General features: G+C 40.3%; 1 protein-coding gene across 3 annotated transcripts in view; it reads right to left on the reverse strand.

Moving 5' to 3' along the window:
- The window catches only part of DYM (dymeclin), a 149,315-nt gene that overhangs the window by 72,002 nt on the left and 64,185 nt on the right, over positions 1-13,128 (reverse strand). For all 3 annotated transcript variants that reach the window (XM_042862320.1, XM_042862322.1, XM_042862321.1), the window contains 3 exons: positions 9,902-10,027; positions 3,585-3,698; positions 2,204-2,298 (listed from right to left, as the gene is read on the reverse strand). In XM_042862320.1, the coding sequence (XP_042718254.1) occupies positions 2,204-2,298; positions 3,585-3,698; positions 9,902-10,027 (335 nt within the window). The remainder of the gene's footprint in view (positions 1-2,203; positions 2,299-3,584; positions 3,699-9,901; positions 10,028-13,128) is intronic.

Genomic DNA, 13,128 nt, shown 5'->3' on the forward strand with positions numbered 1-13,128 from the left:
TTATATTGCTAAACAGACTTTAAGTTAAGTGTTATATCCTAAAATACATATATTCCTAATTACCTGATACTCTTTATAGGCTTTTCCTTCACAGAAAGACTTTTTTAATCCAGGATGCTGTGGTTTATTCTCTCAGAGATGTTTGCACTCTGATGATAGAACCAGAACAACAATCTGAAGTATGTTCTGTTTTGGGATCATGGAGCAGGTTAGGTCTTTTGGTGCTGGCTGCATTTAATAATAGTGACTCAGTACCAAATAAGAGAGGACTTAATGATCTCCGGAGGTCCCTTACAATCCCTACAGTTCTGTGATTCTGCAAGGTAGGAAAAGGAAGAATATATGCCTCAAAACAGTCATTTTTAATGAAATGTATGCACTGATAAATATTTATTCCTATTGCTTCTAATGCATTTTTATAGAAGGGTCTTTTGATTTATAAGCAATCCATCACAATTATTGTGACAAATAAGATCACGATCTTGGTGGCCATTTTTTGCCTGTTTTCCAGACACGCAGCTTTCTAACTGTAGAACAAGATTCTGAGTGAACTATATTCAAAAATTGAGGGAAAAAGAATCAAATGCTGTCCTTAACCCTCCTTTTCTTATTCTGGTTCTGTTTCAAATTTCATCTCCTTCATTCCAAATTTCTACTGCACGGTAATATGGAGCACCCAGCTACAGAAGGGCAGAAGTTTAAAAACAATTGTGTGGCGTATCTTTGAACTATGTAATAAAGTTATGCTGTACATGATGCATACCATATTGCCTTTCCAGTGTCCTTCTTTGATGGATGAGAACGTCCACTTTCTGTACCCATCCTTACCCTACTCCAACATTATTTCCAGAACAATACAGCCAACCCTGCTGGCAGCCAGAACTCGTCGTGTGTTAGACAACAACACCAGAACCATATCTTCCATACAAATTTTAGTACAATTCTTTCACAAGCAGCCATATTTCAACATGTTTAGACAGATGATAAATAAGGCACATCAACTTCATGGCAGGTTGTTGAAATGTTGCATATGAGGAGTGCAAGAGAACTTCATCAGGTTCCACATCCTTCCTGGGGTCGTGGACAGGTGTCAAACATCAAGGTCAGTGTGCCCCAAAGATGTATGGAGAAGTGGTGCAAAGTGCATGGTAGAAGCTATGATTTCAGAGTTTGCAAGTGCTTGGAAAGCTCAAACTCCACCCTTCCGATTTGAGAAATGAGGAGTGCAGGTGTGCAAGACAACGTCTGGGATGTGTAGCAGGAAAATAGCTCAAGTCTGAACACTCACTGTCACGGGATTTTAGAAGGATGTGTGTGTTAAACACGGAAAAGACGATGGAAGCGTTCACACTGATGAGTAGTTGATATTTTCACAAACAAGCATTTCATGAAGAGAAGGGACTAGGAGTGAATTAAATCCAAACTAGAGAGGTTTAACAATGAGGTATGTTTTCTGTTAACCAAGTCCTTTACAAAGCGTACAGGCACGCAGTTATCATTTACTTATTTCTGGCACACTGTCTGCACTGACAAGCACTAAAGAAGTTTATTCCAGATTGCATTCATAAGGACCTTCCCAATTTCCCCCGGAGCACGGAGCAGGGCTGGCTGCCAGAATGAGCAGGATGCCCCATGTGTGATACCTCCCTTCACAAAGGGTCTGGAGCACAGCAAAAACGGGAAGAACCAACTCCAGTACCTCCTTCCTAAGCTATGGCCATGCTCTAGAACCAGAGCACGTGAAAAGCATCATGTAGGGTTTACTGTCCGTACTTTCAGCACATTCTGTCTGACTTAAGAAATCAATCTTTTGTCAAATGTGCAGGAAGAAGTAAAGCACGTTGAAAATCCAGTTTGCAAAGTACTTGACTGCCAGCAGAGTGCATTCCTATAATGTGATGCATGAGTACAAGAAGCATAACTTACAGAAATTTGTGAAAACCTTCAAGCTTTAAGGCTGCTACTGAGCTTTGTGATATGAGAAACAAAAGCAGGAGTTATTCAGGTAGAGATACTCACATTTCTGTGCATTCAGAACAGACCCAAAATTAATCGTGCTACTCTTCAGTTACTCAGTTATCATTCCAGCTGTTAAGTTCACCAGCTTTATGGCATAGAAAATTCAAGTCCCTCTGCCCCTGAGATTCAGCAAGGTGTAAGGAGAAGTTTAAGAAGAAGTCCACTTCAGAAGTTTCATATTTACCTGATGATTCTCTGCGCAGCATACTGGTGCAGTGAGCGGAACTGTGCTGACATATTGGCTAGGGCTGCCAGGCAGTTATTGTGCAGGTATTTGTCCTGTCAGAAAGAAGGGAGAAAAACCAACACATCAAACTGTCCTTTTTATACATAGTGACATCTGTTGCAGGAAACCACTCAGAGGACTGATACCCATTGTTTCAAAGGCCACGGTCAAAAGCTCACAGGAGAATGACAAAGTTCATACATGCACTGATTTTTTAAATATTTCTCTTTTGATAGAAGGCTTATAAGAGTGATTTGACATAGATTTCAGGGTGTACTTATGTATCTTACATGTATACCTTCATATCCTTAGCAAATTCTTTTACAAAACATCACAGGAGTAATAAATACAGAAATAAATTCTTCTCTTCCTTTATCTCTCTCCATTTTCTAGTCTTATCCTAACATTTCCTGCTTTGTAACTCATTTCTCTACTAACTCTCTCAAAACATTCCATATATCCTACTATACTACTACCATTACTAAATATTAATATGTGATACTATTACTATATGATATTACTACTACAACTATTACTCCATGATACTTAACATTTCTGTTCCCCTTTTAGAATGCCAGAAGCCATTTGTTCAGAGGAGCACTTAAGTGATGGCACTACCAAAGCCAAGGGTTTTCACAAAGCCCTCAGTAAGATGGGAACCGTCACTACCAACGGAGTTTGGCTGCAGGCAAGTAAAAACTGACTGGGCCATTGCTTAAAAGAGAAAAAAAAAATCTTGAATCCACATATGACTTGCTGTGGTACTATTAATAACATACTATTATTCAGTATATTCAAATTTGGCAAGAATTCATACATTGTTTTGAGCCACCAGCATGACCAGCCCCTACACATCAGTGTTTAATTACACCTACGAGGGATTTATTTTCCCTACTCTGATCTAAAATATACACGTACTCTTGAGTGTAACAGACTCTAGGTACTACAATCAAAACGCCCTACAGTGGCTGTTCTACACATAGAACTGAGCTGCCCACTTCTGAGTAATAACAGAGTAGAAGCAAAGAAACTGTAAGCAACTGTTTTTCCCCATTAGACAATGGAATTTTTTCTTCTTATCTGATAAACAGTCCTGTACCTATTCAGAGAGTCCTACTCAATGAATTGGATGATAATACAGAAACTGTCCTACAAGTTCAGAGCCATCTAACACTGTGCTTAGCTAATACGGCTGTTCTTCCCATTTCCTTCCATCCTACAACTTCCAGTGCCAACTCACTGCAACAGAAAGAGATCCCACACCCTGTTTGAGGCTGAGATCCTGCTGCTTAACTTAGAAGCCCTCACTGTGTACACAAGCACTCCATGTAACTCTTACCCGCGTTCGTGTCATGTTGTACTGGATGGTTCTTATCACAACGAGTATCAGGAGACTCCCAAGTGAGATCTCTGTTAGGACACGCTCAGCATACCACGTGATGTTTTTCAATATCTGGAAAGAGGAAAAAGGTTGTTCAGCATCTGGGTCTGAATAAGAACACAGAAAGGTCCCCGGACTCCCTTTTCCCTTAACCTAGCTGATGGCCTTGTTCAATTTCATTAACTACTGTTGGCAAAATGTTACACGAAAACATTTCTGACTGTATCTCTTCCTTCCATCTCTTACTTGGATAATTGGAAAGAATGTTGAACTTCATCCTGCGTCATTTGGCTTGTACAATTCCCTCTTCCTCCCACTGATCAATAAGCTCAGAAAGGCCTCTATTTTGTATAGAGAGGATGGAGACGTAGCAACAAACTAAACAAGCATTTAGAAATACTTTCAGAATCTAAAGCCTCCTCCAGCTACCTAAAAAATCTCAGTAAATTAATCTACACGGGATACTGAAGAAATTCACAATACCAAATTCTGCAAAGTCTGCAGCAGAATATCTGTGGCAAAATCTGGGCATCTCCCACTGTATCAGCCCTTGGTTGGGTGATGCACAACTCTCCCGCTACAACTGAACATTGGCAGAGAAATAATCAAGAGAAATACTTTATAAACATTAATTGTATGTCAGGCTTGATGCAATCATTTGGTTGCAAATCACTGAACGAGCACAGAACTCACTTCCAAAAAGGTCACTCCAAATTGTTCATTTCCATGGTAGCATGGAAATTGTCATTTGAAATTCTCTATGTAACATATATTGAAGGAGAATGGGCACTGCTCAGTGCCTTTACAGACCACAGCCCTCCACGTGGTTATTTTCTCCTGCTGCTTCTCAAGGTCTTGAAGACGTTCCATTACAAGAATTTCAATGTCAAACAGTATTTGCTGAAGACGTGTGGTTTAGAAGGAAATAATGAGGCCACATGAGGTACCTAATGGAGAGCTCCATAATTCAGAGCACATTACCAACCCACGCCCTGCAAAAGCTGGCTGTGGAATTACTCACTGTGCACTGTTCATTTCTGCCTCTCATCCTCCTCATTTTGTGTTCGCCCCCACTGACGATAGACACGACACAAATGCAGAGAGGGCAGTGTGTCCTCGTTGATACTGACAGAGTTTGTCCCTGTTCCTGTGAATATTTTTCCTATTAACAGCCAGTGCACCCAAAAAACTTGTACCAACAGCAGTAAGTGAAGCATATAAGTCTTCTTTCCTTTCTCCACCTTTGAGAATGAAACAGGAGACTCAGAGCTGTTCCATTAACCCAGCTTCTCCAATTCAGCCCAAAGACTGGATCTGCTCAAACAATACTGAATTACTTTTATATTCAGCTGGTGTATTTGCAAAGGAATGTATTTCAGCAAGGAACAAACCAATGCAAAGGTTTTTTTACAGAGGATTCAAAGAGACGGCATGCTGGAGCCTACAAACAGGAGATATCCTTCCCTGTGACACCCAAATCATCAGTTATTAACACTGGCTGTTGTTTCCCTGCAGTATTACACATACTGAACACATTTAAATACTGATTTGGTTTGTTTTAAAACTACTATGAAAGTTATGAATCATAGAACTGCACAAGAACTGGAAAGAAATGAGCTATCCCATATTATTGACAAAACCAGACTGGTCTTTACAGCCTGCAGTGAAAACCTTTGTTTACTCCTGTTATAAATGAGTCGAGCAGCCCACCTTCCAGCAGGCAAGCTATCCCAGAGCTGATACCTCTCAGTACTTGAAGTTATTTGCCCTGGTTTTCAGTTCACCGTCTTTACCACTTGCATCCCACCACCATTTTCTGATACACAACCAGCAGAAGATTTACATTCGCTAGTTCTTCCATTTATTCTCATTTTGGGTCAACATGCAACAAAACTTTGCATTTTCATTCCTTTTAAATTTTGCAGATTGCTTTTATGAAAGCATGGTACTTTTGTAGTCACAATATGACCTGCCATGACTACCCCTATGTCTCTATAGAGATCCAAATTATAGCAACTTCTGAACAATCACCAACATTCTGGGTAGATTTGCAATCTGCAAGCATCTCCCTCTACACTAATGAACAAGCCCTTTAATAAGCAACAAAAGCAGAACTGAAGCTTAATGCAGAGCACTTAACAACCTTTAAGGATACTTTGCTCTTCATTTACTTAATCCCCTTGTAACCAACATTTAACAGGGATTCTCCCTACAATACAACATTATTCTAACACAACGTCAGAATCATAACCCACTTTCTTATGAGAAGCTAAGGGACTAATGAAGGCTGCACATCAAAATATTTCAGTTAATGTACTTGTGTCCAAACAGACAGGTAAAAATCCAGTGACTAATCTAATAGCTGCTAGACTTGCTGCATTAAAAATAAAACCATCAAATCCTAATTTTTGTGTACATGGTTACTAATCATCTTCTGCTACAGAAAAACAAGTTCAGTGTGCACAGCTGAGATTTACACAGTGCAATTATTATTTTTTAGATATTGATTTTGTACAGAGGAACATCAGTAGTCTACATGGGAGTCTTGTAGAATATTAACATCACATTTTTCATTGCACATCGAGTAAGGTGTATTTCTTTAAAGAGAAAATTAAAGGTTCAATTTAAAAATGAACACTTCAGCAAGGAAGCTCTTGTTCTCCCTTTCTAATCAATTTGTTGATCTTGGTTCCTTTTCCACCAATGTGCCTTGGTTCTGAGTGGTTCAGTGGGCACGGAGGGCATGGCTTGGGGTTGGACTCTATGATCCCGGAGATCTTTTCCAATCTTTATGATTTCATGATTCTATGAATTCTCACCAGGCTTTGTATGGCAAGACTAGGATCTCTCTAACACAATCAGCCAGCAGAATGCTACTCAGCAATGCTGAGTTTCAGCAAAGACGTTTCATATTTCAAGCAGGATGTATATGACAGCATGCATCTTGCACAATTTATTTTCTAGTCAGCAGCCTTAATTCTTGCACATAAACGAGCGCATGCCTTCCATCAAGTCCCATAAACTGAAATGTGATTTATACTGCAGTCTGTGACATTGATAGATCGTTTGTGCTATGCTCTTACTGAGGATCCAAAAGGCACTCAAACACCATAGGAATAAAAGTTCTCAGTATTGAGAACTGAGAGTTTAGAGTACAATTGTTCTGTGTCACACTCTCTGAAATACAAACTCAAAACTACATACTCTGTGTATAATTCTACTTTTTATACACCCTTGGATCCCAAAGAACTATGTCATAGGTTTTCTTTGCTCCAAGGGATATCTTTCATTATAGGTTGTATCCCACTGACTGTAGTACTAAATATCCAAGACATAATTACACGCATGCTTTACCAAAACCCTTAGTCAGTAGGTTTGAAAACAAAACCTGAGAAGAAAAAAGGAAAAGAATCCTATAGGCCTAATTCTAGACACGGACACTAATTTCATAAAACAAAAGCAACTGGTTCCAGAAGCATGAAATATGAAAAGTATTTCAAATTTCAATATCATCCGCGTGAAAACAACGCCACACTTGAAACAAACTCTCTGGTTTTCAAGACAGAAAACACAGAGGTTCTGACTAGAACACTGCACAAAGACACAGACCAAATGAAGAGGAACTCAGTTCTCCGTATCCTCAGCACTGAGTTTCTTGTTTTCACACTGACTGGCTTGAGAAATGTTCCTTAGCAGAATAAAGACAACAAACGCAGTGAAGTTGTGCTTCACAGCCTGCCGCTGACTGCTACAGAACAAAGTACTGCGGCAGCGCTACAGGTTGCTGCCTCTTCAAGTGATACACAAAGTTACCGCGACACCTGATCTTTTTTTATCTACCATGGCATGAGTCAGGACAGAGAAATCACCGATGCACATCCGCGTGGGGAGCTGCTGCCTTCACCCACTGACTCAGTTGCTATTAATGAAAGACATGGAGCTCTCCGTGGTTCCAGGGGCCCGAATTCACGACGCCACAGTGGGACTGATGGTTTGGATCATGGTTTCCAGCCGTTAAGACCGCAATCAATTTAAAGAGAAATGCCTCAACAGTCGAAAAGAATTTCTGTGGTTTCCTGAGCTCTTTACTAGTTTGTGTAATCACAAGATCTATAAAATCGGGCTTACTAAAATTAATCTTAGAAATCAATGAATAAATGTGGGTGAAAGGAAAATAGCGTATAAAGGTTTTCCTAAGAACATTGCATAGGATACATAGCAGAGAGAAAACCAGGTCGACCTAAACTGCATCAATTGCTTCTCTCTTCATTCCTCAGCCAAGCGATTAAAAAAAAATCCCGCCGTAGTTGTTAACGTTTGAGCAATCTTTGCAGTAAGAGTTCATTCCACTTGTGTAACTGATGTTCACATCTGACAACCGTACATGCAGCTTCCCAGTTCTACTCATAATATTTTCCCCTTTATAATATCCCCTTAGACTTTAGGAGATGTGGACTCAATTTTTAGGAAAGCAGGAGACTAAATACTTCCATGTACTTTTAGAACAGTAGTTCAGTCACTAACTCCTGGAAACAAGGATTTAAACCATTTCAAAGGATGGGAAAGGGGAACTGATGCATGAGGATGACTTTGTATCCTTTTCCTGCAGGCAAAGGAAGATGCTAACTACCAATCCTTCCACCAATATATCTGTTCACCAAGAAGGTAACTTTTTCAAAGTTTGACAAAATGTGCTTTTTTTCCTATCAATTATCAATCATTAGAATTGCAGTCATCAATTCTAATTTACATCACAGCTGATATGGGGGGGTGACCAGCTCTTTTTCCTAAGCATGGGGCAAGGAAAAAGCCTTCAAAATCACTAAGGCAAGCACTGCAGTGGTGGAACAGCATTCTGATTTGCCTTGAAGTGATCTTTAGGGTTCTTTCAATCTAAGCCATTTTATTCCATGATTCTATAACGTCTGCTCTCTGCTTTGACGTGAAACACATCCAGTCAATCACAAAAAAGTGATACAAGGTGAGAAAATCAATATTAAGAAATAGAGGAGAACCAGTGGAAGAATTCATGTTAATCCACATCTGACCTCAGCCGTGTCATAGTGCTCCACTGGCTTTTTATGCCCAAAGTTTCACACCTTATTCTGAAGCAGGGTGACACAGAAGCTCACACAGACACAAATGCAGCTCACAGCCACCTTCACCAATCTGCAGAATGAGCAAACTCCTTGGCATTACAGCTGAAAGGATGCCACTGAGCTGGCATAGACAGGGAATTGTAGAGAGAAAAAGGCATAGAATAAGAGAGAAGCAGTTAAGCAAAACAGATTAAATGGACAAGAAAATAAAAAAAGGCAAAGGCAGGGCTGAGCAAATCAGTGCAGGGTAAAAGGAACCAGATATTTTTGTAACTGAAATGGAAGTAGTAAAATAACATCCACATTACACTACAAATATATTGGCAGGGTTAGTGGTGATGGCAAGCATAAGCTGGACAAGGACACTTGATGTAAGTTCTCATTCCACAGCTGGATCCTCATTAACAGCATTAGGGAAATCTTCCACTTTATTTATCCAGCAAGGAATTTTTGACAGACTGCATGTAAACCAACTGAAACAAATGAAGGACAATGAGGAAACAGCCTGAGTCAGGGGTGGAATCGTCTGCTGCACCCTGAACCCTCACCAAGCTCCATTTATGACATACAGAGCTATATAAAATTCTGACATTTCAGAACATACATATTATTAACGTCTGACCACTGGCAATAAGACAAAACACCAGTTACCTCCCAGTCAGGCTGGAAATTTACTTGAGAGCAGTTGCTTCTAGCTTTTTGCATTTCATTGATTTTACATAACCCCAAAAGAGAGTTTCTATGTCCCAGTCAAAAAATAAAATATAATCAGTGCAGACATCTGTATTATCACAGTGTTAGAAGCTGGGAACCAGAATATTATTATCCAAGGTCTTCTCCAGCACAGATGGTCAAGGCCCATCACAGAGAGTCAACATTTGGATGATATTATATGGACAATGTAGAATAGATATTAATCTAGCAGGAAGACAGAAAAGAAATGCCAAGTAAGGAAGCAACAGTTTGGAAAATAAAACTCCAATTAAGACCCTCCCTCAGCCGCATCAAACTGGTTAAGCAAAGTTTTGAAGAGAAATAAAAAAGCTTTTCTGTTTCTCTCTCCCTTTTATAGCCCTTCTAGTCCCTCAATCTGCAGTCACTGCAAGCTTAAAATTATAAATAAAGATTGGAAAGATTTTTAAGTCTCAAGAGTTATTTACCAAAGCAGCAACTCACCACTTCATGAATGGATCGGTTGAAGCCATCATCCTCTGTGAGGATCAACAAAATGATGAGAGCCATGTAGACATGGTGTGAATTCCTTTCTTCAACATGATACAGAATCTCGAGAATTGGCAGAACCTTTAGGGAAGGAGGAATGTGCACATTAGATGAGTCTTTCAAACAGCTGACAATAAAAAGAGGAGACTCCAAATCTCCCCACTATCAGCCCGTCCTGAACAATATCACAGTGATTTCTCCCTCTCCACATAACCACTCCTAAGCAGCGACGTACAGCATTCAAACACCTTCTGTCTGTCTTTACTCTGTCTACACAAGTAAGTCCACACAAAATTTTTCTTGTGGTGAGACATGGCATTCCAATTCCTAATAAATTACATTTCCAGCCATAGTAGTTATCGTAGGCTCTGAAAGCTTGAGTTCCCCTCTGGACTATGGGAAAATAAGCAAGATTTTCAGCAATGCAAACAGGAAAACAGTTGTTTCTAACCATTTCTGCTCACATAGCCTGGTCTGAAGTAACTTTCCTCAACACAGCCAGGCATATTGGAGCTGAGGTGACCTGAAATTCAGATCCCATTTTGGCGTGTGGAGTTAATCCAGACAAGAACCAGTTTGGGTTGGGTTACGACTAGCAAAGGCCTGTTTTTCCCATTTTAGAAAGCGTGCAGCCAATGAGAACTGACGTTCTGCTGAGAGTTCAGCCCAAGGTCTTGCAACATTTCCACCACGATGAACGGCTTCAGCCAAAGTCTTGCAGTAATAATGAAAACGAATTGCAACTGCAAGCATACCTGAATGCTAGGCTAAAGCTAATCCAGATGCAAACACTGTTGTCCTACCAACTGGAAATTAGCTTTCCACTAGCTCAGTATGTGGCTTCCCCACACTGCAAAAATACCCTGGAAAAAGGAACTGGAGACAACTCCCAATTCCAGGATACTGAACGAGATGCAAAATGGTGTCCAAGAAGATTCTAGACACCTACAGACTTCTGTTCTTCAAAACAAGTCTAGTGAAGCAGGACAAATCATGTGAAACCTATTCTGGTGCGAGGCCAGAGTGCTGAGAGCTGCATAAGCCTCTGAAGTTACCAGAATGTTCTGTTCAGTCAACAAGTCCCAAAACAGTTGGAACATATTAAACACACAACACAGTTTCTATCAAAACCTATGAGGTTTAGCTAAGTACTGCAGGCCACAAAAACTTCTCACAGATGCTATAGTCAGGGGCAAGGCAATACAGCAGCAAAAGTAGAGAAAAAATATTTACATCACAAACTTCCTTCTTTTACATATCCAAAGGATTCTTCTTCTCCAGTTAAAACTAGTGGCAATCCTTCTGTGTTTTATGAGTATCACTCTTGAGAACAAAGACTGTGTTTTCCTAGAATATGTGTTTGGTGTGTTGCAAAACCACTTTTCTTTGGATGGAAGAGAATCTTAGAATCATGAAGGTTGGAGAAGACCTCCATGATCCCCCAGCCCACCCCACCATGCCCACTGACCATGTCCCCAAGTGCCACATCTCCATGGTTTTTGAACACCTCCAGGGACAGGGGCTCCACCACCTCCCTGCACAGCCTTTACCACTGCATCACCACTCTTGGGAGAAGAAATTGTTCCTAACATCCAACCAGAACCTTCCCTCATGCAACTTGAGGCCATTGCCTCTATTCCCATTGTCTTTACCCAGGAGAAGAGGCTGATGCCACCTCACCACAACCTCCTTTCAGGGAGCTGTAAGGACCCTCCTCTTCTCCAGACTGAACAATCCCACTCCCCTAAGCACTCCCCACAGAACCGTATTCCAGACCCTTCACAGCTGTGTTGAGAAGGGATACAAATGTTGCTCCACCAGTCCACTGCTCAAGCTATTCCCAAATGAAATATTTTAATTTTATGGAGCTTTGCATTGCATAATCTCAACGCCATTTCCAAGCCTAAGAGTTATGATAAGTTGCACATAGGACAAAGCAGTACACAGAATACACCGGCACTTTTTCCTTTGTGCACTGATATGCTGAGGTGTACATTCCTTTAGGACAAGTGTTACCGTTCAGAAAACAAGAAGTTTTCAACAAGCTCTAAGCCACATGGTCTGGTTTTTCTGTAGAGCCAAGAGATGGACTCAATGATCCGTACGGACCATCTTCCAGCTCAGGATACTCTATGATTTTATAAGCCACCATTTAAGTAGAAAAGATTTAAGAGAGTTAAGATGCAAGACAAAACTAGAATTTTAGTTTCATTGGAATTCTTCTAGATTTGTAACCAAAACACACTTCTACACTTTTATGGTATAGACATCCATTAAATCACAAAGTTTATGTCACACTTAATATCTATCTTCTCATGCACAGACATGGTGCAGTCAAGCGTTGTGCAGATCCTGTTTAGACATGCTTGGTGCAACACACATCAGCACTTGTGCTTAGCAGAAAACTTCCACAACCCGTTCTTCCAAAGAGAAGAGGGCTACGTCCAGGAACATCCATACAAGTAAGTGTCTTGCTTCTTGTCTGACTTTTTTAGTGAAAAAATGCAGTGGTGCAACTCCTTATTCCAAAGCTTTTGAACATGCAGTCATACCCTGCAATGAATGATTTCTAAATGAAACTGGAAAAAAACGTACCATAACCACTTCTTGTTCTGCAGGCCCTTTAATTCAGAATCATTTAACTGTCATTACTGGATTACTACAACACTCTTCTATGAGGAGCAGCTTTTAACCACTAAGATACAGCCGCCATTACAAAGTTCTCCTTTTAATCCCCCAAGCAAGGGCCAGCTAAAAGCAGACATTAGAAGCTGTGCGTGCTCCTACCAACAAGAAAAGGATCAACATTCTCCCATCCACAAACCATGCTGCTCTGCTTTTGAAGACATGAACTAACAGCCCCCTGTTTCAGCAGTGCCACCATTTCCTGGAGAACCTTTGCACATACAATTTAGCAATGCAGGTGCATTTCCAGACACAAACATCTCTAATCAAAAGTATTTTATGGAATTACATGCACTGAGATGGTGTAAGTTTGGAAGACATACAAATGCTCTATTGCATTCTACCAAACAGATTATAAGAGGAAAAAAGGTACACCGCACTATGTACAATATAGCAAGAAAACGGAGGTATTTCCATGTAAATGACAGAGGTAGATTCATATACCAGTCAGGAAACAAGCTGAAACAATCTACTACAGCAGTTAGAAACAGTTGATT

Source organism: Lagopus leucura, unplaced genomic scaffold, assembly GCF_019238085.1.
Source record: "Lagopus leucura isolate 7727_CA_CO unplaced genomic scaffold, USGS_WTPT01 Super-Scaffold_650, whole genome shotgun sequence".
NCBI lineage: Eukaryota > Metazoa > Chordata > Aves > Galliformes > Phasianidae > Lagopus > Lagopus leucura.